Genomic DNA, 25,304 nt, shown 5'->3' on the forward strand with positions numbered 1-25,304 from the left:
TCGCAGACGACTCTGGGGTTGCGGCGCTCATCTCGCTTTACTGGCCGAGGGAGCCGGCGTACAGCTTCCGGGTCATGTGGCCAGCATGACTAAACCGCTTCTGGCAAACCAGAGCAGCGCACGGAAACACCATTTACCTTCCCACAGGAGCAGTACCTATTTATCTACTTGCACTTTGACGTGCTTTTGAACTGCTAGGTTGGCAGGAGCTGGGACCGAGCAACGGGAGCTCAGCCCATCACGGGGATTCGAACCGCCAACCTTCTGATCGGCAAGTCCTAGGCTCTGTGGTTTAACCCACAGTCAGACCAACTAAGTTTGTTCTGGATACAGTATAAGCTTTCGTGTGCATGCACACTTCTTCAGATACACGTGCACACAAAAGCTTATACCCAGAACAAACTTCGTTGGCCTCTAAGGTGCTACTGGACAATTTTTTAGTTTTTTTATTTGCTTCGACTGCCTCAGACCAGCACAGCTACCCACCTGAATCTAGAGTCAGATATAGGTGTAAGGACAAGTTCAAGCAGTGAAGCCAACTTGTAAAAAGCATGGACTGCAGCAATTTTGCTGCAGCTTTCATGCATTCAAATAAAGTTTGGAAATTATTCATATCAGGCGCTGGTAACCGAACCACCCAGATTTGCAAAATAGGAAAACAACAACATGCAAGCATGGAAAGGGTGCCAACCATAGATGTGCTGCTGTCTAGAGCGCCGTGCGGAGACTTTCCGCCAAGAGCGGCTGCTTCCCAATGAATACCAGAACTCGAGGCTGCGTGCCTCTCTGGCCTCGGCTGTCTCTATGGTCATTCTAGGAGGTGTCCCTTTTCCTCCACTGTGGGCGGGACCCGCCGCCGCCGCCGCGTCGCGGGCGTGTGACGCGCTAGTGGCTGCGACGGTTTGCTCTGTGTGGCTCTCCCTCCCAGGCCCTGAATGCGGCCGGGCCCGGGTTGGTTTCTGCTCTCCACCTCCCGGGCCGGGCTCCCCGTGAGGCGACGGGGCCCCATGTGAGAAAGCCGGAGACGGAAAGATGACCTCGAGGAGGTGAGCGGGGAAGAAGGGCAGGCCCCGCCCCTCCGCTCTTCCTGTGGGGGAAGGGGGCTTGGCCCCTCCCCACTGCTGTTGCCATGGGGACAGGTGGGGGGGGTAGCCCCAATCCTTCAGGTCCTTAGTGGGGTGGGGTGAGGTGGGGGCGGCCTTTCCTTTGCCGCAGGACAGGCTGTATGGGGGCCGGGGGGGGCGGAGAAGCACAGGGGCTCCTTCCCCCTGCAATGAAGACAGCCCCCAGGTCAAGCCTGGCGAAGAGAGCGAGCTTGTACTCTGCCTCTCCACACCATGCATGTAAAAACACATGCAACGCCACGTTTAAAGCCCATGAGAGAGTCCCAATGAACCCTGGGAACTGTAGGTTGCCCAGGGTGCTGGGAATTGTAGCTCTCGCTGTGTGTTCGGACTTGCAGCTCCCAGGATTCCTTCTGGGGGCGGGGGAAGTCATGGTGTGCTTGCTTGGAATGTGTGCTGGATGCGGGTCGGCAGCCAGATCCCTTGGCCAAGCCTTGACTCGCTGCAGAGATTTGTGGGGACTGTGCTGGACTGTGTGTGGGGAGGGAGGGGACTTTGGAGGCCAGGAACACCGATGTTCCCAGAACATATAAGCCTGGGGCTTTACAAGGCTTAAAGGTTCACGGGCAGCCAAGCAACCCATGTTCCAAGGAAAGGTGGCTTTGGGAATCTACATCCTCTCTCATCTTTTGCATAATTGAGTGTGCTCTTATCACTTCACCTGTCTCTACTACACCATACATCAAAAGTTTCCCTCTTAGCAAACTACAGTTCCCATGATTCTTTGGGGAAAGTCATGTGTTTTAAATGTGTGTTGGATGTGCGTTAAGCGCATGGTGCAGATCTGCCCTGCTTCTTCACAAAAAAGCTCCCTACTGCAAGATGTGGCTATCAACTTTAAATGTCTGTGGCTGTTCTTTGCTCTCTTGTTTTAGTAATGTGATTGGCTGTTTTGTTTTTGATCCTTCTTCGTGCAATGCATTACTAATCTGTGGAATTTTAAACTTTGAATCTGTATCTTGCTGTATTGTTGTCCTGGATGTTTTCTGTGTTTTAAATATTTCCCAGAAGCCCTAAAAGGTAGGGTAGAAATGTGTTAATAAAATTTCCCACTGCCAGATGGGGTGGTGACCACTAGCTGTAGAAGGGGATTTTAGGCAAATTAAGAACTGAAGAAGAACACTGCAAAAGCTCACCTAGTCTAGCGTCCTACTTTCATAATGGCCAGCCAGATGCCTTGAACAATTTGGAATGTGTCATTGAACTATCATAGTTCCCTCGCTTGCCTATTATAGGAGTGTTGAAAACTCAGACTTTTGTATTGCTGGAATGTTGCCTATTGTACAAAGGTATCCTGTTCTCGCAGTGGCCAGCCAGATGTTTCTGGACAGCCTGAGTGCAACAGCATCCTCCCAGCTTGTGATTCTCAGCAACTAGTGTTCAGAGGCATGCTGCCTCCTACAGTGGAATTAGAACATAGCTATTATGATTGTTCTTTGATATCCTTAAAAAGGTAAAGGGACCCCTGACCATTAGGTCCTGTCGTGGCTGACTCTGGGGTTGCGGCGCTCATCTCGTTTTATTGGCCAAGGGAGCCAGCGTACAGCTTCTGGGTCATGTGGCCAGCATGACTAAGCCGCTTCTGGCAAACCAGAGCAGCGCACGGAAATGCCGTTTACCTTCCCGCCAGAGCGGTACCTATTTATCTACTTGCACTGGTGTGCTTTTGAACTGCTAGGTTGGCAGGAGCAGGGACCGAGCAACGGGGATTTGAACTGCCGACCTTGTGATTGGCAAGTCCCAGGCTCTGTGGTTTAACCCACCGCGCCACCCATGTCCCTTTTGATATCCTTATTCTCTAAGAATTTGTCTATACCCTTTTTAAAGCCATACAAGTTGGCAGCCATCACTACATCTTGTAATGAATTTCATAGTTTTAACTATGTGATTTGTGCCCTGCCTTGTCTTGTGGTCATCTTCCTGCCTACTCTGAGAAGTAGGTTGATGGACCAGAAAAGGCTTTGGTCTGATCCTTCAGGGCTGCCATTAGAGTCTTATGGGCAATTGAGAACAGTGCCCAGGCATCTTGGTCGCAAGTGGTTGAGAGCCCGGTGCAAAATGTGCCTGATGTCTGGCTTGTTTCAAACCCCTCCCTCTACTAAAATTTGTCAGTTTTGTATTCCATACCCTCCTGGTCAGGGACGCGGGTGGCGCTGTGGGTTAAACCACAGAGCCTAGGGCTTGCTGATCAGAAGGTCGGTGGTTCAAATTGTTGCTCGGTCCCTGCTCCTGCCAAACTAGCAGTTTGAAAGCACGTCAAAGTGCATGTAGATAAATAGGTACCGCTCCGGCGGGAAGGTAAATGGCGTTTCCGTGTGCTGCTCTGGTTCGCCAGAAGTGGCTTAGCCATGCTGGCCACATGACCCGGAAGCTGTACGCTGGCTCCCTCGGCCAATAAAGCGAGATGAGCACCGCAACCCCAGACTCAGCCACGACTGGACCTAATGGTCAGGGCTCCCTTTACCTTTACCTACCCTCCTGGTCACATTTTTTGATTGGATGTTATTTCACTTCCTTTTAAATACCAGTTCTACTCCAGCATTGCCAAGCATATTCATTTTTAATTCTTGATTTTGTTTTATTGATAAGAGCCCTTTGTATTTTCTTATTTTCCCCATTGTAGGTGAGGTATAACCTGTCATATATTTGATTACATTAGCAAATAATTTCAAAAAAATGCTTCCTGCAGGCCCGCCACCATTTTCTTCTTCTCTGTATTTGTAAAATGGCATAGCACGCCTCAGACCCTAGAATCAGGGTGGTATATCAGCCTTAAATGAGTGTCTGACGTCTGAGTGCTGCTGTTCCGATCACATTTCCGGAACCACTTGGCATAATTTGTTGGCCTACGGCTGACTTGATACACCCCCAAATCCTTCTATTTTTGGTCATTGACAAAATGCCGCTTCCCACCTTGAGCCAAATATACATGGAGCCCCAGATAGCCTTGGGACAAAAGTTACAAATAGAGCAGCCACCTCGGCCAGTGACTGCCGGAACTCCCATTCTTCCTCTGGCTTCCATTAGATGGGTTGAGTCTGGGGCTTTTTATGGTCTCTGCTTCAGGTTTTCAAAATGGCTCCTTTAAATCCCACAGCCAAACCCCCACAAAATTCTGTGACAGCCATTAAGAATTTGCCAGGTGCTGTTAGCTTGCATTTCATAATCTGCGAAATGGAAAAATGTTGCTGGTGGGCTGTGATGGTGGGTGGTAGAAGGTCAGAGGAAAAGAGGTATTGAAAAAGAATGGGCAGTGTGGGGAATGGCGAGAAGTGATTTTCAAGCTGCCCCCTGCCCCTCACAGCTCTAGCCTCCGCCCTTCCTGAAGCCAAAGACTCACTTAGTCTTGAGTGGCCATGCTCCACCTGCAGTGGAACCCCATTTTGCATCAACTTGCCTGCTGAAGAACATTTGTCTATCAGAAGTCTTGAAGGCCACAGAGGATGATGGGGAATTTCTGAGGTGCATGTTCAGTGGTTCATATAGAGAAGCCTTTGCCAACCGTCAGCCTGGTGGGAGTTGTAGTCCAGGTTGGCAAAGACTGATGCTGAGCATTGATAGATTGGTTGTGATGGGCAAGCTGTGGCTTGCTTGCCGTTGCTGATTCCTTTTTTTCATCAAGGAACATCTGATGATGTTTTATGAAATGTGGTTTTGCCCAGTTCAGATTAATTTCCAACTGGAGTTTGTGCTACCTATGGTTTACACTTGATTTTTGAAAGAGAACGTTTCTGCCTAAAGGGTGGGATCAAAAAATAAAGGGGACCCCTGATCATTAGGTTCAGTTGTGGCCGACTCTGGGGTTGCGGCGCTCATCTCCCTTTAGTGGCCGAGGGAGCCGGCGTACAGCTTCCAGGTCATGTGGCCAACATGAATAAGCCGCTTCTGGCAAACCAGAGCAGCGCACGGAAACACCGATTACCTTCCCACCGGAGGGGTACCTATTGATCTGCTTGCACTTTGACATGCTTTCGAACTGCTAGGTTGGCAGGAGCAGGGACCGAGCAACAGGAGCTCACCCCATCACGGGGATTCGAACTGCCAACCTTCTGATCGGCAAGTCCTAGGTTCTGTGGTTTAACCCACAGCGCCACCCGCGTCCCGTAAAGGGTGGGATAGAAATGCTATAAATAAATTAACAAACAAACAAATAATAATGATTGATTCTAAGCTGTGGTTTGTGGTCGATGTGGCTTGAATAGTTTCGCTCTTCGTTCCATGAGGATCCCTGGATCCTTTTTTTAATGATGTTTTTATTATCTCCCCCAATAAAACAGTAAAATAGCAGGTACAAAAAATACAAAAAAGTCCTCTCTTAAAAGAATCATTCATTTCTTTTCCCCATGGAAAAGTCCAAGACCCACTGTCAAAGATCCCTGGATCCTATTCCAAATATCAGCTGCTGAGGGTGGAACATTTCAAACCATGGATTGACAGTTTAGATTAATGCTAAACCACACCTTGGCCCAAAGGACTGCAAGCCAACCTCAGGGGCTGTGGCTTCAGATCCTGGTTTGGCATACACATACAAGTCATCCGCCCCGCCCGATGGTGCTGGTTCAAAAATCAGAGAAACCGTGGTTTCGTTTTAAATCTGAAGCCATTCCACTGAACTGGTGGAAGCTCAAGACAAGTGGGGTAGAAAGGAAGAGAGAAGAACCGGGGAGCACACGTAGCTAGTGTAGAGTTCCCTGTGCCATTCGATTTGCATGAATTTCTTGGTAGTATTTTTTTTTTAAACCAGGGTTCTTGCTGGACAAATGATCCCTAGCTAGCAGGACCAGTGGTCAGGGAAGATGGGAACTGTAGTCTCAAAACATCTGGAGGGCCGAGGTTGAGAAAGCCTGCTCTAAGCACTGCACAAATACTTGGGTGGCAGTATATAAATATCTTAATTACCATTAGGCTTAATAACTCATTAGGCTTTTCAGGAATCTTGAGTTTTTGCCCCAGGGTGGGAAGTGCAGCCTAAGCCAAAACGTTGGCTCAAGTTAGCCGTATTTCTAAAAATAAATCAGACAGCACTGACAGCATAGGCGGCAAACGCTGGGCGAAAGGTGCTGTTTGCGTGGAGGCCTTTGCTGGCAAGGTGCTATATTAGTCACGGGAAAGGATGGTTGTGGGTGGCTAAGACCAAGAGGATATATGGAGGGCATTTGCAAGGTATTCCCAGGCTGGGATGGTGTTGAGTCTCTGCGAAGTCTGCCAGCTCCACGCTTTAGAGGAATCCTTTGGAGCTGAACCTTCTAAAGGCAGGAGTGGATTCCCCATCAGCTTTCGCGGCTGCATTTGTGAAGCATGAGGTTGTACCTTCCCTGTTGGTTTGTCTTACTCTGTTTGAAGTCTCGGTTGGCAATGCAAAACCTTTTCATGGGACTCCTCCCACAAATGAAAGTCTTAGAGAGAGAGAGAGAGAGAGAGAGAGAGAGAGAGAGAGAGAGAGAGAGAGAGAGAGAGAGAGAGAGGAGAGAGAGAGAGAGAGAGAGAGGAGATTTTGCCCCGCATAGTCTTGCCATTTCATTTACCGTATTTTTTGCTCTGTAAGACTCACTTTTTCCCTCCTAAAAAGTAAGGGGAAATGTGTGTGCATCTTATGGAGCGAATGCAGGCTGCGCAGCTATCCCAGAAGCCAGAATAGCAAGAGGGATTGCTGCTTTCACTGCGCAGCGATCCCTCTTGCTGTTCTGGCTTCTGAGATTCAGAATATTTTTTTTCTTGTTTTCCTCCTGCAAAAACTAGGTGCATCTTGTGGTCTGGTGCGCCTTATAGAGCAAAAAATATGGTACTTTACTCAGGCATGCAAACAGCTGCTTGCCTGTGGTGATCAGGTGCTACCTGCAGGGGAGCATCTGTAAATGGCAAGTGGGCTGGTTCTCTTTCCTTTCAGGTTATCAGCGCGCCATAGATGACGCAAAAGTAAAGGAAGAACCGTGCTGCGGTGGTAGCACAATGCTTTGCATGTAGAAGCACCTGGGTTCAATCCCTGGCATTTCAGGTAGGGCTGGGGAAGGCTCTGGTCTGGAATGCTGGAGCGCTGCTGCCAGTCAGTGTAGACAATATTGAGCCAGATGGACCACAAGCATATTCAATGTGTGAAGAATATGTTTTTGTTTAAAGAGGACTAGTAGCTTATGAAGATTTGTTCGGTTTTGCTAATGACTTAGATTTCTAAAATATGCCTTTTTTGTTGCTGCGGGGGGACCCCATTCTTTCTCTTTTTATTTTTTTAATAGTATTTTTTATTAATTTTAACATATAAATTATAAAATTTACCACAAAACTTATCACTTACACAATCTTTCTGGACTTCCATCAGCACCTCTGATGATCCACCATTTTAACCACTTCTTATGCATTTCTTAACTTTATATTGCCTTTACATCTCTTAACAAATCATCCTCCCCCTTATCCATTTTTACAATACTTCTAATAATACTCCTCACAAAACTTCTTGCAACCCTACAAACGTCGTCTGTTCTTCACAATTACTTTTCTAATAGCCCGTAAATTTACTCGAGTCTTCCGTGAATTTCTGGTCTTGCCGGTTTCGAATCTTTCCTGTTAGTTTATCTAATTCTGCATAGTCCATTAACTTCATCCTCCATTCTTCAACCGTCGGTAAATCTTCTTGCTTCCGTTTTTGGGCCAATAATATTCTTGCTGCTGTTGCTGCATGTAAAAAGAGCTTACATTCCTTTCTATTTTTATCACTCCCCACCATTCTTTCTCTTTTTAGATGGTTTCACCCAAATATTACCGGAGTGGAGGCAGAGAACCTCCTGCTGACACGAGGAGTAGATGGCAGCTTTCTGGCCCGGCCCAGCAAGAGCAACCCTGGGGACTTCACCCTTTCAGTTCGGTGAGTCAATTATGAGAGAGAGTTTTGAATGCAGGAGATCCTAGGGGCAGTCCCTTTCGATCTCCATTTGACAACCTTACTAAGACCTCTTTAATCAGGTGATTGGCCTAGAGCATATGTATGCAAATATAGTCATAGTTTCATTGTGTGGTGAACCAGCAACCCCTTTCCTCTCTCCCCTTGGAGGTTGAGAAGCCCAGTTTCTGAGGAGGGCAGCGAAGCGGGAGGAGGGAGCCTGGCCTGAGTTCAGAGGCCTTCGAAAGCCACTGCCAATCAGATAATTTAGATAAGGGGTGGGGAAACTGCAGCCTTCCCAGTGTGGCTGGATTCCCCTTCCCATCAGCATCTGACTAAACATCAGGAATGACTTTCTGACAGTAAGAACAGTTAAACAGTGGAAGAGACTGCCTTGGAAAGTGGTGGACTCTCCTTCCTTGGAGATTTTAAAGCAGAGGTCAGATGGCCATCTTGTCAGGGATTCTTTAGGTGGATTCCTGCATTGCAGGGGGACAGACTTGATGGCCCTCAAGGTCCCTTTCAACTCTACAATTTTTGTTTTCATTCTATGAACATAAAGGTAAAGGGAGCCCTGACCATTAGGTCCAGTCGTTGCTGACTCTGGGGTTGCGGCTCTCATCTCGCTTTATTGGCCGAGGGAGCCGGCGTACAGCTTCTGGGTCATGTGGCCAGCATGACTAAGCCGCTTCTGGCGAACCAGAGCAGCGCACAGAAACGCCGTTTACCTTCCCGCCGGAGCGGTACCGATTTATCTACTTGCACTTTGACGTGCTTTTGAACTGCTAGGTTGGCAGGAGCAGGGACCGAGCAACGGGAGCTCAACCCTTTGCGGGGATTCGAACCACCAACCTTCTGATCGGCAAGCCCTAGGCTCCATGGTTTAACTCACAGCGCCACCCGTGTCCCTATGAACATACTTGAACGCTAATTGTCGTTAGTACCCAAAAAACTTGTAGAACCTTGGAAGAAGATTAAAGACACTTGCTTTTTGCCACTCTCGCTCACTGCAGGCATTAGATTTAAAAACAAAAAGCAAAAAACACAGACACTGAGCTCAGCTAGGTGCCCCAAGTTGCCACCTGCTCTCCCACATCCAAGGCCGGTCCTGGTGGGGAGAGATGGGTCTGACGGAAAGGACTGGCAGAATCCGAAACCAGGGAGAGGAGATGGTGGAAGAAGACTGGAAAAATTAAAGTTTATATTTAGAAGTACTGTAAAAGTAATGACTGCTAGAAAAATGGTGGAATGATATTTTATGGATTTCGCAAAAATGTTATAAGAAGTTAAGTATATATAAGTATTTTAGTCTTAATGGGAAATAAGGTAAAAAAATACGTTATTTATAATATGATAGAAAATAGAGAAAGATGGAAAGGATTTGCTGAAACAATTAGTAGAAGTGGGATACAAAAAGGGAGGTGAGAGGAGGTCAAGGAAACAAGGGAATGAAGGATAGAGTATGGAAAAGGAAGGATGTGTTTAAATTGTTTTTGTTTTGCTTTATTTATGTTTAGTTTAATGGGTTTAGGTTGTGTTTTGTATTGTTTATATATTGTATTGTATTGGGTTTTTTGTTTTTTTCTTTTCCTTTTCTTTTTTGTCTTCTTTTCTTTTTCTTCTTTTTTTGTAACTTTTAAAAGTAATAAATATTATTATTAAAAAAAAAGACTTGATACAAGGCAGCTCCATGTGATCATATATGCATTCTTGTAAGTCGCCTTTCTTGCTGTCTCGACCAGGCGCAATGGAGCAGTCACCCACATCAAGATCCAGAATACAGGCGACTACTACGACCTCTATGGAGGGGAGAAGTTCGCCACCTTGGCAGAGCTGGTGCAGTATTACATGGAACATCACGGGCAGCTCAAGGAGAAGAACGGTGACGTCATCGAGCTGAAGTATCCGCTGAACTGTGCTGACCCCACGTCTGAAAGGTGAGAAAGCCGGGAGCTGTGCGAGGAGGCGGCTGGGCTCCAAACACGATTATTTCCTGGTGATAGGGCATGGCGATTGTGGTGGCGTCGGAACCTTCTCCAGCACCCGGGGCGGGGCATCCCGTACGGACTGCGCATGTGCGTGCGCACTCCGTACGGGATGCCACACATGCGCAGTTGTGCCGCTTGCATGGCGACCATACAGGCAGCCGTGCAAGTGGCATCCCGTACGGATTGCACTTGTGCGGCATCCTGCACGGAGTGCATATGTGCGACATCCTGCATGGAGTGCGCACGCGTGGCAGCCTGTAAGGTCGTTGTGAGGCAGCCCGTATGGACAGTGCGCGAGAGCGGCAGCCTGTACAGACGCTGGACTCCCTCGGCTGATCTATAGCTGGGGGGAGGCAGGGGCTATCTCGTCCCCGTCCCCCCAAGTGACACATGGGGCGGCCCGCCCCCCACTTCATACGCCCCTGGCGTCAAGGTAGCCCCTGCAAGTTCTGGGTGTGGCCAGTGTTAGCATTAATGGTCTAGGTGCAAGCAGGCCGGCTTCCCCCTGAGTCAGGCCTACTGGTGAACCAAGCCCGACAGCAGCTTTCCAGGGCTAGGAGAGACCCACTTGCTCTCTTGGGTCATCTGATCCCTCCTGAGTTTGACGCTGCAGGACCACCCTTCAGCCACCTGCAGTGGTGGCTCTGTAGTGCAGGCGGTAGCTCACCCTGCGTATACACTGCCTTTTCATCTTGCTTTTATGCCCTTTAAAATATTTTTGGCTATACAGTAAGCCCGCAACTTACTGTATTTTTTGCTCTATAAGACTCACTTTTTCCCTCCGAAAAAGTAAGGGGAAATCTGTGTGTGTCTTATGGAGCGCATGCAGGCTGTGCAGCTATCACAGAAGCCAGAACAGCAAGAGGGATTGCTGGTTTCACTGCGCAGTGATCCCTCTTGCTGTTCTGGCTTCTGAGATTCAGAATATTTTTTTTCTTGTTTTCTTCCTCCAAAAACTAGGTGCGTCTTGTGGTCTGGTGCGTCTTATAGAGCGAAAAATACGGTACATTTAACTTGTGTGCATTCAGCTTTACACGCTTGGCAAACAAATAAATATTTTTTCTAAAGAGAGGACGGGTGCCTAGGAAAAAAGACTTCAGCGATTCCATCTGCCATCAAACCCTGTGTGTTTTGACAATACATGATTTTGGCTTTAGGCGCAGTACCCGAAATGTAACCCCCTGGGTAGCCTGCGGGCTTACTGTAATTTAGCTGTTTCCTAAAATTTATGTGCCGCTTGATTTTGATTTGCAAGAAGGAAAAGAGAATAAATTTATTAGTAAAAACAGTTAAAATCAACTATTTAAAACATTAAAAAAATAAAGCATTAAAAAATAAAAATAATAAAATCAGTGATAAACAGAAAACAGATTAAAACAAGTGTCCGCATTATATGTATGTGAATAGGCTTGCCTAAAAAGGTTTTTGGCAGGCGCTGAAAGGAGTACTGTACAGCAAAGGTGACTGCCTGATGTCAACAGGCAGGGAGTTCCAAAGTGTAGGTGCCCACACACTAAAAGATTGCTTTCTTACAAATGCAGAGTGAGTGTTATGTGGCACCTGTACCAGGGCCAGCTCTGCAGATTGAAGTGGCGTAGAGGGCCTATGTGGAGTAAGTCCATCTGGCTCATAAATGGGTCCCAAGTTGTTAATGGTTTTGTGTATTAATAGCAACATATTGAACTGGCCTGGTAACAAATCAGCAACTGGTGCAGATTTCTGGGCAGAGGTGTTACATAAGAGTGATGTGTGCCTTCCAGTTTCAGTGACCACTTTTTAAAAGAAATGTATTTTTACAAGGCTTGTGCATCAGGTATCATAAATTTTGGCCACTTCTGCTTTGACCCCTACATCACGCCTGTTTGTGGAACAGTTGCTGAGCGCAGGGTTCAAAATTAGCAGGGCGCCAGGCGCATTTTGCGCCTGAAGATTCTCCATTTGCGATCACCTCCAAAAGTCTGGGTGCCATTTTTTAGTGCCTGGCTGACGCTCAAGGATGACTGAAATGTATGTGATTTGAAGCTTCGAAGTATATGTGAAGGACAGACAATATCTTAAGGAGTTTAACGATAAAGAATAGAGTGTTTTGAAAACTGTGGTACCAATGTTTTTATTGTGAATACCAAATAAACATGCACTAACAATTTCTGCTAAAAATGTGCCAGTTATGTGAATTGCATTCCCCCCCCCCCCGTGGCGACTAGACATTCTGTTTTGGCGCCCGCAACCCAGGTCCTGGAAGCCATTTGGCTCCTAGCTTTTCTATCCCACTGGCCGAGTGCAGGCAACTAGTGTGTTGGCCCGATGCGACTCACCTCATTTTGCTGCCTTTCCAAAGGTGGTTTCACGGGCACCTTTCTGGAAAAGAAGCGGAGAAGCTGTTGACAGAAAAAGGGAAACACGGGAGTTTTCTTGTCCGCGAGAGCCAGAGCCACCCGGGAGACTTTGTCCTTTCCGTTCGGACGGGGGACGATAAAGGAGAGAGCAACGATGGGAAGTCCAAAGTGACGCATGTCATGATCCGGTGCCAGGTAAAGGAATGAGGATGTGGGTGAGGCAAAGAAGCTGTAGGCCTGGAGGAGGAAATTTCTGGAGCAATTTCTGGGTGTGCTTTAATGGAGGAGAAAAGTTTGCATTCTGGTTCTCTGCATCTAGGTAAAGGTAAAGGGACCCCTGACCATTAGGTCCAGTCGTGGCCGATTCTGGGGTTGCGGCGCTCATCTCGCTTTATTGGCCAAGGGAGCCGGCATACAGCTTCCGGGTCATGTGGCCAGCATGACTAAGCCGCTTCTGGCGAACCAGAGCAGAGCACGGAAACGCCGTTTACCTTCCCGCCGGAGTGGTACCTATTTATCTACTTGCACTTTGACGTGCTTTCGAACTGCTAGGTTGGCAGGAGCTGGACTGAGCAACGGGAGCTCACCCCGTCGCGGGGATTCAAACCGCCAACCTTCTGATTGGCAAGTCCTAGGTTCTGTGGTTTAACCCACAGCGCCACCCACGTCCCTCTCTGCATCTAATTGCAGTCAAATCTTGGTTCCCGAATGCCTCTGTTTTGGAACGTTTCGGCTCCCGAATGTCGAAAACCCAGATCTAAGTGTTCCGGTTTTTAAACGTTTTTCAGAACCCGAACGTCCGACACGGCTTCTGTTTGAATGCAAGAAGCTTTTGCAGCCAACCGGAAAGCCGCACCTCGGTTGTTGAATGTTTTGGAAGTCGAACGGTCTTCCAGAATGGATTACGTTTGACAACCGAGGTTTGACTGTAGTGGAGGATTTTTTTACTGTATTCCCCCCCCCATTTTTTATTAAAGTTTTTTTGTGTGTAATACAAGACAATCAAAAACAAGGTAATCTAAATAAAAACAGCTAAAGAAAAGAAAAGTAAAGAAAAGAAAAGAAAAGAAAAGAGTCCTCTCTCGAAGGTAGGTCTTTGTTCTTGTCTCACACAGAAAGGGTGGACCCTCGCAGCTTTCACCTGGGAATTTTTCTTTCTTCTCTGAGCCTCCCTCCCTGGGAGATCTTTTATGCAGTGTCCTTCACTGACCATCCATCACCTTTGTGTCTGTATAATCCCAATAAAGACCTAGAGCAGAGGAGACCAAGGAAAACAAAAGTGAAAGAAAGAAAGAATAATGAAGATAAAAGGAAAGAGAAATCCTCCTCCTAAGATGGCATCTTGAAAGAATAAAAAAATGTGCTTTTTGGTGTGTGCTGAGGCTAGGTTTTTAGTCATATGCAGATTTATGCAGCCTGAATTGATTTTCTTGATAGATGGAAAATAATTTCTAAAAGTGACTGGCCTAGAATAAATTATGCAAATACCGGGCACCCGCGTGCATAGCTAACTAGCGCCTGTCTCTTCTCCTTTCCTTCCAAGGATATGAAGTACGATGTTGGCGGAGGGGAGAGATTTGACTCCTTGACAGACCTTGTGGAGCATTACAAGAAGAACCCCATGGTGGAAACCCTGGGGACTGTCCTTCAACTGAAGCAGGTGGGAAGAAAAGCTCCCGGTAATTAGCATTTTTGGAGAGGGATGGGCTCCAGTCCTCTGCAATGGCCCTAGTGAGCGTGTGTGCCTGTGTGCTCTTGTTTGCAGAGTGAGCCCTTCTATGTGGATCCTTTCCCTCTCCAGGCTTCAGATCCTCAGCAGGGCATTGCTTTGCAAGCGGAAGGTCCCAGGTTCAATCCCTGGCGTTTGATGGCTGGCTCCTTTCAGAGCACAGTATCAGTTGAAACTTACATTCATAGAACATGCCCTTCTAAATGTATGTTTCCCCCCTTCGTTGCCCTGATCTTGACTTTGGAGAAAGGACTATAAAGGTCACTGCTTTGGAAGTCAATGCAAGGGCCAGGTGCCACCGTGCCCCCCCCCCAAAACTCTGCTTACAGCTCCCAACCTGGATGAATGGGTCTTGAATCCAAACTCTTGGAAATGGGTGCATCATTTGGAGCACATGAACATTTTCCATACAGTATGAATGGATCTTACATGGGGGCTCTGTCCCAGGGATGGTAAAGTAAAGGTAAAGGGACCCCTGACCATTAGGACCAGTCATGACCAACTCTGGGGTTGCAGCGCTCATCTCGCTTTATTGGCCGAGGGAGCCGGCATACAGCTTCCAGGTCATGTGGCCAGCATGACTAAGCCGCTTCTGGCGAACCAGAGCAGAGCACGGAAATGCTGTTTACCTTCCCGCCAGAGTGGTACCTATTTATCTACTTGCACTTTGACATGCTTTCGAACTGCTAGGTTGGCAGGAGCAGGGACCAAGCAATGGGAGCTCACCCCGTTGCAGGGATTTGAACCACCAACCTTCTGATCGGCAAGTCCTAGGCTCTGTGGTTTAACCCACAGCGCCACCCGTGTCCCTCCCAGGGATGGCGCCTATACACAAAAACGTCTATGCTCACCTGCCTCTCTTTCTTCCTCCACAGCCCCTCAACACCACCCGCATCAATGCAGCAGAGATCGAGAGCCGTGTTAAAGAACTGAGCAAGCTGGCAGAGACCACCGACAAAGTCAAACAAGGCTTCTGGGAAGAATTCGAGGTAAGCGGTGTCGTCCTCCTCCATGGTCGGAGTCAGTAAGTGCTTCTGAATGCCAGTTGCTGGAAACCACAGGAGGGAAAAGGACTGTTGTGCTTGAATTGTGCTTGAGGTTTTTCCATTGGGGCAACTGGTTGGCCACCATGGGAAGAGGATGCTAGACTAGAAGGGCCATGGGCCTGATCTAGCCATTGACTCTTCTTAACTAAAAGTGTGGCGAGTGTGGAGCTGTTTTGCGTGCATCTGTGATTTTGCATATTGATTTGAACTTACCAGCTCGTCGCTTGGGCTGCTGTTTGTTTCTTGTGCATGTTCAGCCTTTCAATGCAACTCGGAAAAATGGTTGTGAGTTGCTCTTAGAGTTTAGGCACTTCTGAGGAACGAACTTTGCCTTCCCAGGCTTTCTTTGCCTCTGGGTGAGGTTGCTGGTTTTTTGGTGGAAAGGTAAGAGCTTTCCATAGCATCGCTGCGGCACCACTAGAGGGAGCCATGGCACCGATGAATTTCTCTGGGTTCTTCTTCCTAAGGACTCAGTGGCTATTTCCCAGCTTGAGAGACCCACTAGGCATTTTGGTTTTCTGTGACCAAAAAAGCACCTTGTTTTTAAACCTGGTTAAGGAGACAAACCAGGGGACACGGGTGGTGCTGTGGTCTAAACCACAGAGCCTAGGGCTTGCCGATCAGAAGGTTGGCGGTTTGAATCCCCGCAACAGGATGAGCTCCCGTTGCTCGGTCCCTGCTTCTGCCAATCTAGCAGTTCGAAAGCACGTCAGAGTTCAAGTAGATAAATAGGTACCGCTTCAGTGGGAAGGTAAACGGCGTTTCCGTGTGCTGCTCTGGTTCGCCAGAAGCGGCTTAGTCATGCTGGCCACATGACCCGGAAGCTGTACGCCGGCTCCCTCAGCCAATAAAGCGAGATGAGAACCACAACCCCAGATTCGTCTGTGACTGGACCTAACGGTCAGGGGTCCCTTTACCTTTAAGGAGGCAAACCAGGCCAGCTATGATACTACCTAGGAGCCCTTATATGTGTTTTAACCTCGTTAGGGTTCAGCCCTTCCTAGAACTGGAACCTAAGATGTCCTTGGTTGGGGAGCAGGACTCCCCCACCCCTAATAATGTTGGGAGGCTCCCAACAGAATATTAAAAACATGATAAAACATCAAACATTAAAAACTTCCCTAAACAAGGCTGCCTTCAGCTGTCTTCTAAAAGTCATTTCCTTGGCATTTGATGGGAGGGTGTTCCACAGTAGCTCTCTGCATTGCTAACTACCCCAAAGGGCTGTTGGCTCCAGACATCCCTGCCACAGGAGTGAAGGACCCTGTACCCGCAGCCTGGTGCCTGGTCGGCTCTCTGGTGCCCTCCTCCAACCCCAGCCAGAATCTTCCCCGGGGCCACAGCAGTTTCAAGACGATCGGCAAAGCACTTGGCTAGCTGCCTGTGATGGCTTGTGAGCAACAGCTCTTCCTGAAGCAAGAAACTTATATGGCTGCCGACACCATATAACACTGGTCCTGAAAGACCTGCATTGGCTCCCAGTACATTTCCAAGCACAATTCAAAGTGCTGGTGCTGACCGTTAAAGCCCTAAACAGCCTCGGCCCAGTATACCTGAAGGAGTGTCTCCAACTCCATCATTCTGCCCGGACACTGAGGTCCAGCTGCGAGGGCCTTCTGGTGGTTCCCTCCCTGCAAGAAGTGAGGTTACAGGGAACCAGGCAGAGGGCCTTCTCGGTGGTGGCACCCGCCCTGTGCAACGCCCTCCCATCAGATGTCAAGGAAATAAACAATTATCGGACTTTTAGAAGACATCTGAATGTACTTTTTAATGTTTGAAGTTTTATTCTGTTTTTAGTGTTCTGTTGGGAGCCACCCAGAGTAGCTGGGGAAGCCCGGCCAGATGGCTGGGGTATAAATATTATTATTAATAATAATATTAATAATATTAATCTACTTGATCAGGCCAAAGGCCCACCTTGTCCAGTATCCTGTTCTCACCGTGGCTAACAGTTGCCCTAATGGGAAACTGGCAAATAGGACTAAGCACAGGAACACTTTCCCTCCCCTGGCTTCCAGCAACTGGTATTCGCAAGGATTACTTGTGTGAAACTTTCATCCTTGGTGCCCTGTGTTCTGCTGCTTTGGAATATGGGCTGCTTTGCAAAACGTTAACATCGCCGTAAATCCTTTCTCAATAGACTTTGGGTTGTCATCGCCTTCTGTGGAATTCTATAAAAATGCATAGTGTTGGTTCACGGCCATGGTTATCCAGCTGCTGCTTACAAGGCTCTTGTAATCAGGGTCCACCCTCATCTCCGCTGGGATATTCATAGTGGCATGTTTCTTTTTTTGGGGGGGGGGGAATAATATTTATTAAAGTTTCAAAAAATTACAAAAATAAAGAGAAAAGGAAAACAGAAAATACAAAGTACAGAAAAATAAAAACAAATCCATCTTTCCATATCTTATCTTTCATTTACTTGTTTCCCTGACCTCCTCACACCTCCCTTTTTTGTATTCTTGTTCAATTAGTTATTTCAGCAAATCCTTTCCATTTTTGCTTTTATCTTGATATATTGTAACTTTACATTCTCACCCATTCATAGTCCAATTTTACTTAATTCTATAACATTACTGCTAAAACCACATAACTTCATTCCGACATCCTTCTAACATTCCTTAACTTTACAATGTTTCTGTAAACAGTCTTTAAATTTCTTCCAATCTTCTTCTACCGAAGAAGTGGCATGTTTCTTTGGCTCTTGCCTTTGTGTCTTTGGCCCACGATGAGCAGGATGGGCACGTCCTGGTGAAATTCGGGGCTGGGGCTGGTGGGGGAGGCGGTAAACACTTTGCAACATTCATTGGATCCCCTGCTTGTTCTTTGTGCAGACTCTCCAGCAGCAAGAATGCAAACTCCTCTACAGCCGTAAAGAGGGCCAGCGGCAGGAGAACAAGAATAAGAACAGATACAAGAATATTTTGCCCTGTGAGTACTGAATGCTCTGTCCTTGCCTCTTCCTCAAAGCCGAGATTCCTGGCCAGTAAGATTCACCTGTTTAACCTTTGAGCTCTCCTGTCTGTTGGTGAGAATGCACAGCCTTCTGTTTCTGGCACTTCCAGTTAAAAGGGTCTCTGGTAGCAGGAGACGCCCCTTTCAATGCCACTCTGGAGAACCTTTGGCAGGCCCTCTTCAGCCTGGTTGTTGTTGTTGTTGTTGTTATTATTATTATTATTATTATTATTAGCCCACCCATCTGGCTGAGTTTCCCTCCTCATGTGGCTGGGGCTCTCAACTCGCACCATCACTGGCCATTGGCCATGCTGGCTGGAGTTAATGGAAGTTTTTTGAGCCGAACAGTGTTCAAACATTTCCTTTGAAAAGTACGTGGAAACTTCAGCTTGTCCAGAATGCTGTGGCCAGACTGCTGACAAGGCCAAACTGTTAGACTGTTGACTCATAAATATTTTTTTAAAAATATTCCCCCCCCCTGTTTTTTAAAGAAGTTTAACAAATCCAATATTTTCCCAATAAACATGTGGTTTTTTTTACTAGCACCACCCCTTTTGCGGGTTCTTACATTTTTAAAATTTGTAACACTGCATTTCCTTCCTTATGCCAATTATTAATTACTCCCTGGTTTTCCTTTAACATGAATTTCAACTGCTTGGTTTTAAGTTAATCCTGCTAATGAACATATGTGTACAAAAACATTTCAGATAATCCACAAATTTCCCCCGGTCTTTGACAAAGCTTTTTGGTTCTCCTGGTTTCTTATTGCTCCCTAAAGTTTTGACATTTCTGCATAGTTCATTAATTTAGTCTGTGACTCCTATTTGGTTGGTGCAGAATCTTCTTTCCATCTCTGAGCATAAATGATCCTGGCTGCGGTAGTAGCATACATAAACAGGGGTGGGGTGGTGGTTTTTTGGGGTCTTTAGGTAACTCTGTACCGATTATCCCTAAAAGAAAAGCTTCTGGTTCTTTAATAAAAGTTACTTTAAACATTTTATTCAATTCATTATAAATCATTTCCCAGAAAGCTTTTGGTACCTTACAACAGTGTTTCCCAACCTTTGGTCTCTAGCTGTTTTCGGACTACATTTCCCACCATCCCTGACCACTGGTACTGCTAGCTAGGGATGATGGGAGATGTAGTCCAAAAGCAGCTGGGGACCCAAGGTTGGGAAAGACTGCCTTACAAGACCACTGACTGTTGACTTATACTAACAAGGTTCTGGCTAGTGTAACTTTGGGAGGGATGTGTGTGGCTATCACATTTGGCCATCGCAGGCTGGCTTAGAGTACGGATGAGAAGGCAGGTAGGAGAAGGAAGGAGAAATTGAAAAGAAATGAGGCAGTTTCTCCTCCTTTCTGCTTTCCCATTCCACCTAACCTCAGCCAGTCATGATAGGTAAGACTGGTTTTCAACTTAGCATGAAATCTGCCGTGTAATTAGCTCATTTTCCCTGGAGAGAAATTTCCAGCTCACGTTCTCTCTAACACAGGGGATAAACTTCTGTAATGCTTTTTTCCCTGGCTGCCCGGGCACAACTGTGGTTCACCCAAGGCAACCAGCTGGGTAGCAATGGACTAATAATATCTGACTTAGCAATTGCTGGTTGTAGCTGTTTAATAAGGGGCGTCTTTGTTTTCCTCTTCCCTCCTTCCAGTTGACCATACCAGAGTTGTCCTTCATGACGGTGATCCGAATGAGCCTGTTTCTGATTACATAAATGCCAATATTATCATGGTAAGGGGGTTTGTGGGGACCCCTCCCCTCCTGCCTCTGGGAGACTTGCAGACTTAATCTTCACTGTTGAGGGGAGGGGTGAGTCTGGAGGAGCATACCCTACCAGATAGTTAGTGGACCCCATTATTACCTGTTGGTTGGACAGTGTTCTCGAAGCTGCCAACATGAGTTTGACGAGTGCCTGGCGTGCTCTGGTCCATGGGGTCACAAAGAGTCGGACATGACTAAACAACTAAACAACAACAACAACATTATTACCTGTCTGGTGTGGGTAGGGGAGGGCCAATCCTGGGATAAGTTAAAATTTTGTTGTTGTTTAGTCGTGTCCGACTCTTCATGACCCCGTGGACCAGAGCATGCCAGGCATTCCACTGCCTCCCACAGTTTGGTCAAACTCATGCTGGTAGCTTCAAGAACACTGTCCCACCATCTCGTCCTTTGTCGTCCCCTTCTCCTTGTGCCCTCCATCTTTCCCAACATCAGAGTCTTTTTCAGGGAGTCTTCTCTTTAGACTGGACTGCTACAGGTGGGGGATCAACTCCCAAGAGACTGCGATCTGCTCACTGTATTGAAATGCTGTCTGCGATCTACCCATTGTCATTGCCAGGCAAACTTGTGAGCATTTTTTTGGAGGGAGCAAAAGTTGTTGAGCTTTTCTTAGGGGAGACTAAGTCCATGGATGCAAGGCAATTGACCGGAAGGTCGTGATCGACCTGCTGGACATGCCCATGTTATATGACCCCCCCCATTTTCTATGAAATAATGTATTCATGCCTGTATATATATATTTCGCTGTAAGTTGCTTGTCGACCCTTTAGGTGACAAGTGGCTTATAACAGTGTGCAATCTCACTGTGTACAAGTTGTACAAGTGACAATACAGTGGTACCTCGGGTTAAATACTTAATTTGTTCCAGAGGTCCGTACTTAACCTGAAACTGTTATTAACCTGAAGCACCACTTTAGCTAATGGGGCCTCCTGCTGCCGCTGCACGATTTCTGTTCTCATCCTGAAGCAAAGTTCTTAAGCTGAGATACTATTTCTGGGTTAGCGGAGTCTGTAACCTGAAGCGTATGTAACCTGAAGCGTATGTAACCCAAGGTACCACTGTATAGTATTTCAAGAACTTAATTATTATTCTTATTTTGCAGCCGGAGTTTGAAACCAAGTGCAACAATGCAAAGCCCAAGAAAAGCTACATTGCCACCCAAGGCTGCCTGCAGAACACCGTCAACGACTTCTGGAGGATGGTGTTCCAGGAGAACTCGCGCGTGATCGTTATGACGACAAAAGAAGTTGAGAGGGGAAAGGTAAAGAGCCCACGCCTCTCAGGGGTCTTGCAATGCTGATCAGCCTCTGAGCATATCAAAACGAAATAAAAAAACTCCTTCCAGTAGCACCTTAGAGACCAACTAAGTTTGTTATTGGTATGAGCTTTCGTCTCAGGGTAGATTTGATTTACTTCCATCAGCCTCCACATCATATGGCCTCGCTGTCTGGGGCTGATGGGACTTATAGCCCAAAACATATGGAGAACTTCAGTTGGCTGACATTGACGAAACCAGCAGCCCACCACCCTGTCTTGTTTTCCAGAGCAAGTGCGTAAAATACTGGCCAGATGAACACGCCCTAAAGGAATACGGTGTGATGCGCGTCCGAAATGTCAAAGAGAGTGCGGCCCATGATTACACGTTACGGGAACTCAAGCTTTCAAAGGTTGGGCAGGTAAGTCTGTGAAGTTATTTCTTTAGTTCTGGCCAGCCTCTGGCTCGTATTCTTCAAATGTGGTAGCAGCCAGACCTAAAGAAGAGCCCGCTTCTGTCCCGTAAATGTTTATTTGTATACATACGGCTAATCATTAAAAAAAATAAATCAGAGCAGTTTGTACCAATAGTACAAAAACCCAAACCCTATAAAAATGATAAAATCCGAAGTCAGCTAACGGTTGGAAATCCTTAACAAAGGATTGGCAAAGGCCTGGCAGAATAGAAAAGTCTTTAGCGGTTGTTTAAAAGTTGACCCAGGAAGTGCTTGCTGAATCTCCATTGGCAGGGAGTTCCACAGAACTGGGCCAATGGCATAAAAGAAGCCTCTCCAACTTGGGGAACGATCAACAGTGCTCCTGAAGATGATCTTAGTGATTGAACTGGGATATAAGGTACCCTGAAGCTAAGTTGTTCAGGGCTTTGTAAATTACTGTATTTTTCCGTCTATAAGACACCCCCATGTATAAGACGCCCCCTATTTTGGGGGACTCAGATTTAAGAAAATCCACCCTCAGCACTATCCATGTATAAGACGCCCCCTAATTTTGGACATTATTTTTAAGGGGAAAAACCTAGTCTTATACACGGAAAAATACGGTAATGCAAGGACCTTGAACCTGGCTCAGCAGTAGATGGGCAGCCAGCCCAGATGCTTTAGCAAGGGCGTCACATCAGCAGTCTGGCCGCTGTATCCTGTACCAGCTGGAGCTTCCAAACCAGACTGCAAGGGCAGCCCCACACAGACCACATTGCAGTAATCCAGCCTTGAGGTTACCAGTGCATGGACTCAGGCTATCCTATGGATGCCCATATTGTCCCTCCCTTTCTGCCTGCTCATTCGTCTCCCCCTCCTATTGAAAACTGGATTGTGAGATGCTCCAAGCAAGGGATTCTCCCTCCCTCTCTCTCTCTCTCTGTGCTTCTGCTCCTCTGAAGGCCCCACAGGTGCATGAATGCCATAGGATCAACACCTGATAATATGGCCTTCCTCATTCAGGTGCGCTCCACATACTGTTGGACTCATATCCTCTCCAGTCAGCATGGCCAACGGCTAGGGATGATGGAGCCTAAAAATATTGGCAGGGCACCAGACTGGGAAAAGCTGCAACTGCACAGATGTGACTATAGAAATAACAATAATTTGAGGTTTCATTTAGCAAGGGAGCAAGGGCTTTCATGCCCCAAGCTTTCTCTTTTTATATAAAAAGAAGAAAGCAAAAGAAAGGGAAAATGTGAATTTGCGTGTGTTAGGTAGGTCTGAGACACTGCCATAAGAACATATGAAGAACCAATGGCCCTCCAGTCCAACCAGGGATAGAGTGGTTTTCCCAGCCACTCTGGGCGGCTTCCAACAAGGATTAAAAATACATCAAAATGTTACACGTTAAAAACTTCCCTGAACAGGGCTGCCTTCAGATATCTTCTAAACATCAGGTACCGTATTTTTTGCTCTATAAGACTCGCTTTTTCCCTTCTAAAAATTAAGGGGAAATGTGTGTGCGTCTTATGGAGTGAATGCAGGCTGCGCAGCTATCCCAGAAGCCAGAACAGCAAGAGGGATCGCTGCCTTCACTGCGCAGCGATCCCTCTTGTTATTCTGGCTTCTGAGATTCAGAATATTTTTTTTCTTGTTTTATTCCTCCAAAAACTAGGTGCGTCTTATGGTCTGGTGCGTCTTATAGAGCAAAAATACGGTAGTTGTTTTTTTCTTTGACATCTGATCGGAGGGTGTTCCACAGGGCGGGTGCCACTACCGAGAAGGCCTTCTGCCTGGTTCCCTGTAGCATTGCTTCTTGCAGTGTGGGAACCACCAGAAGGCCCTCGGAACTGGACCTCAGCGTCCGGGCAGAATGATGGGGTTGGAGATGTTCCTTCAGCAAACATGAAGGCCGAGCATAGTCATCGGGGATAGTCGCCATTGAGAGCCCTCTCCTTCATGAATTGGTCCAGTTTTCTTTTAAAGCCCCACAAGTTTCGGCCATTGCTGCTTCTTGTGGGAGTGAGTTCCGTAGTTCATGCAATGTGTGGGGAAGTACTTTCTTCCATCTGTCTTGAATCTCTCCTCTGAAAACAGGCCTTGGTTTGCCAGGAATGCATATAATGTTGGGGGGGGGCCAGTCTGATCTCCTGAGGGAGGGGCTTCTTCTGTAACTGGGGTGCTGCTGTTGAGATGACTCCTTCTCATCTCCCCCACCCCCAAAGTACTCCTTAAAAGGCAGGGAAAGATATTTGGGTGCCGTCTCTCCAGGGCAACACCGAACGAACAGTCTGGCAGTATCACTTCAGAACCTGGCCTGACCATGGAGTCCCCAGTGATCCTGGAGGAGTTCTAGATTTCTTAGAAGAGGTTCATCACAAGCAAGAAAACATCTCGGATGCTGGCCCAGTCGTGGTCCATTGCAGGTACCGTGATGCTTGGGCTCTGCCAGGGTAGGCAGCCTAAGGCCTGTGGGCTGGATCCAGCCCAGTTACCTTCTAAATCCGGCCCACGTACAGTCCGGGAATCAGCGTGTTTTTACATGAGTGGAATGTGTCCTTTTATTTAAAATGCATCTCTGGGTTATTTGTGGGGCCTGCCTGGTGTTTTTACATGAGTAGAATGTGTCCTTTTATTTAAAATGTATCCCTGGGTTATTTGTGGGGCATAGGAATTCATTCATTCCCCCCCCTCAAAATATAGTCTGGCCCACCACAAGGTCTGAGGGACAGTGGACAGGCCCACGGCTGAAAAAGGTTGCTGACCCCTGGGCTATGCCTTTGCTCTTAAGCGCAGCATTTTTCAAAGCCAAAAGAAGCAGAAATATAAGTTGTGTGTCTGTGTTTTTCCCTCTTTCTCCCCCCCCTTCCTAGTGCTGGAATCGGCCGGACCGGAACATTCATTGTGATAGATATTCTCATTGACATAATCAGAGAGAAAGGTGAGTCTCTGCTTTTGTGTCAGCCTTCACCTGTCTGGTGGGTTACAATTTCCATCAGTCCCAGCCAACCAAGGTGCTGGTTTTAACCTTTAAAGCCCTATACGGCCTAGGACCCTCGTACCTACGGGACCGCCTCTCCTGGTATGCCCCACAGAGAAACCTACGGTCTGCAAATAATAACATCCTCAAGGTCCCAGGCCTCAAAGAGGTTAGGCTGACCTCAACTAGAGTCAGGGTCTTCTCGGCTGCGGCTCCAATCTGGTGGAACGCTCTGTCACAAGAGACTAGGGCCCTGCGGGACCTGACATCTTTCCGCAGGGCCTGCAAGACAGAGTTGTTCCACCAGGCCTTTGGTCAGGGCGCAGCCTGACTCCCTCCTCTGGCAACCTGCACAGAATTTTGCTTAATCGGTTGCCGTCAATTTGATTTTAATTAATTTTTATAATGAAATATTTTTAGAATGTGTGATTATTTGACTGTTTGATTATTTGATTGTTGTTAGCCGCCCTGAGCCCGGCTTCGGCTGAGGAGGGCGGGATATAAATAAATTTATTATTATTATTATTATTATTATTATTATTATTATTATTATTATGCTGAGGCAGATGGGAGCATGGGCTTTCTGGCGGCAAGGGCTGATGGGCCACGAAAGCAGAGCACAGCCATCCTGGCTGGTAGCCACCAATAGCCCTTCTCCTCCATGAATTTCTCCTGTCCTCTTTTAAAGCCACTCAGGTTAGTGGCCATCACTGCCTCCTGTGGGATTGAGTTCCAGAGATTAACTCTGCCCTGCATAAGAAAGGACTTCCTTTTATCTGCCCTGAATC

General features: G+C 47.1%; 1 protein-coding gene across 2 annotated transcripts in view; it reads left to right on the forward strand.

The window, feature by feature from the left end:
- Positions 1-872: 872 nt before the first annotated feature.
- The window catches only part of PTPN11 (protein tyrosine phosphatase non-receptor type 11), a 31,183-nt gene continuing 6,751 nt past the window's right edge, over positions 873-25,304 (forward strand). For both annotated transcript variants that reach the window (XR_014171267.1, XM_081923244.1), the window contains exons 1-12: positions 873-1,046; positions 7,861-7,983; positions 9,741-9,935; positions 12,325-12,517; positions 13,866-13,982; positions 14,927-15,040; positions 17,932-18,028; positions 19,714-19,793; positions 20,945-21,103; positions 21,387-21,518; positions 23,808-23,962; positions 24,410-24,477. Coding sequence is in view for 1 of the 2 variants with exons in the window: in XM_081923244.1 (XP_081779370.1) it covers positions 1,033-1,046; positions 7,861-7,983; positions 9,741-9,935; positions 12,325-12,517; positions 13,866-13,982; positions 14,927-15,040; positions 17,932-18,028; positions 19,714-19,793; positions 20,945-21,103; positions 21,387-21,518; positions 23,808-23,962; positions 24,410-24,477 (1,447 nt within the window). In the remaining variant the exon portion in view is untranslated. The remainder of the gene's footprint in view (positions 1,047-7,860; positions 7,984-9,740; positions 9,936-12,324; positions 12,518-13,865; positions 13,983-14,926; positions 15,041-17,931; positions 18,029-19,713; positions 19,794-20,944; positions 21,104-21,386; positions 21,519-23,807; positions 23,963-24,409; positions 24,478-25,304) is intronic.

Source organism: Podarcis melisellensis (assembly GCF_964234715.1).
Source record: "Podarcis melisellensis genome assembly, chromosome: 8".
In the NCBI taxonomy this organism is placed as follows: domain Eukaryota; kingdom Metazoa; phylum Chordata; class Lepidosauria; order Squamata; family Lacertidae; genus Podarcis; species Podarcis melisellensis.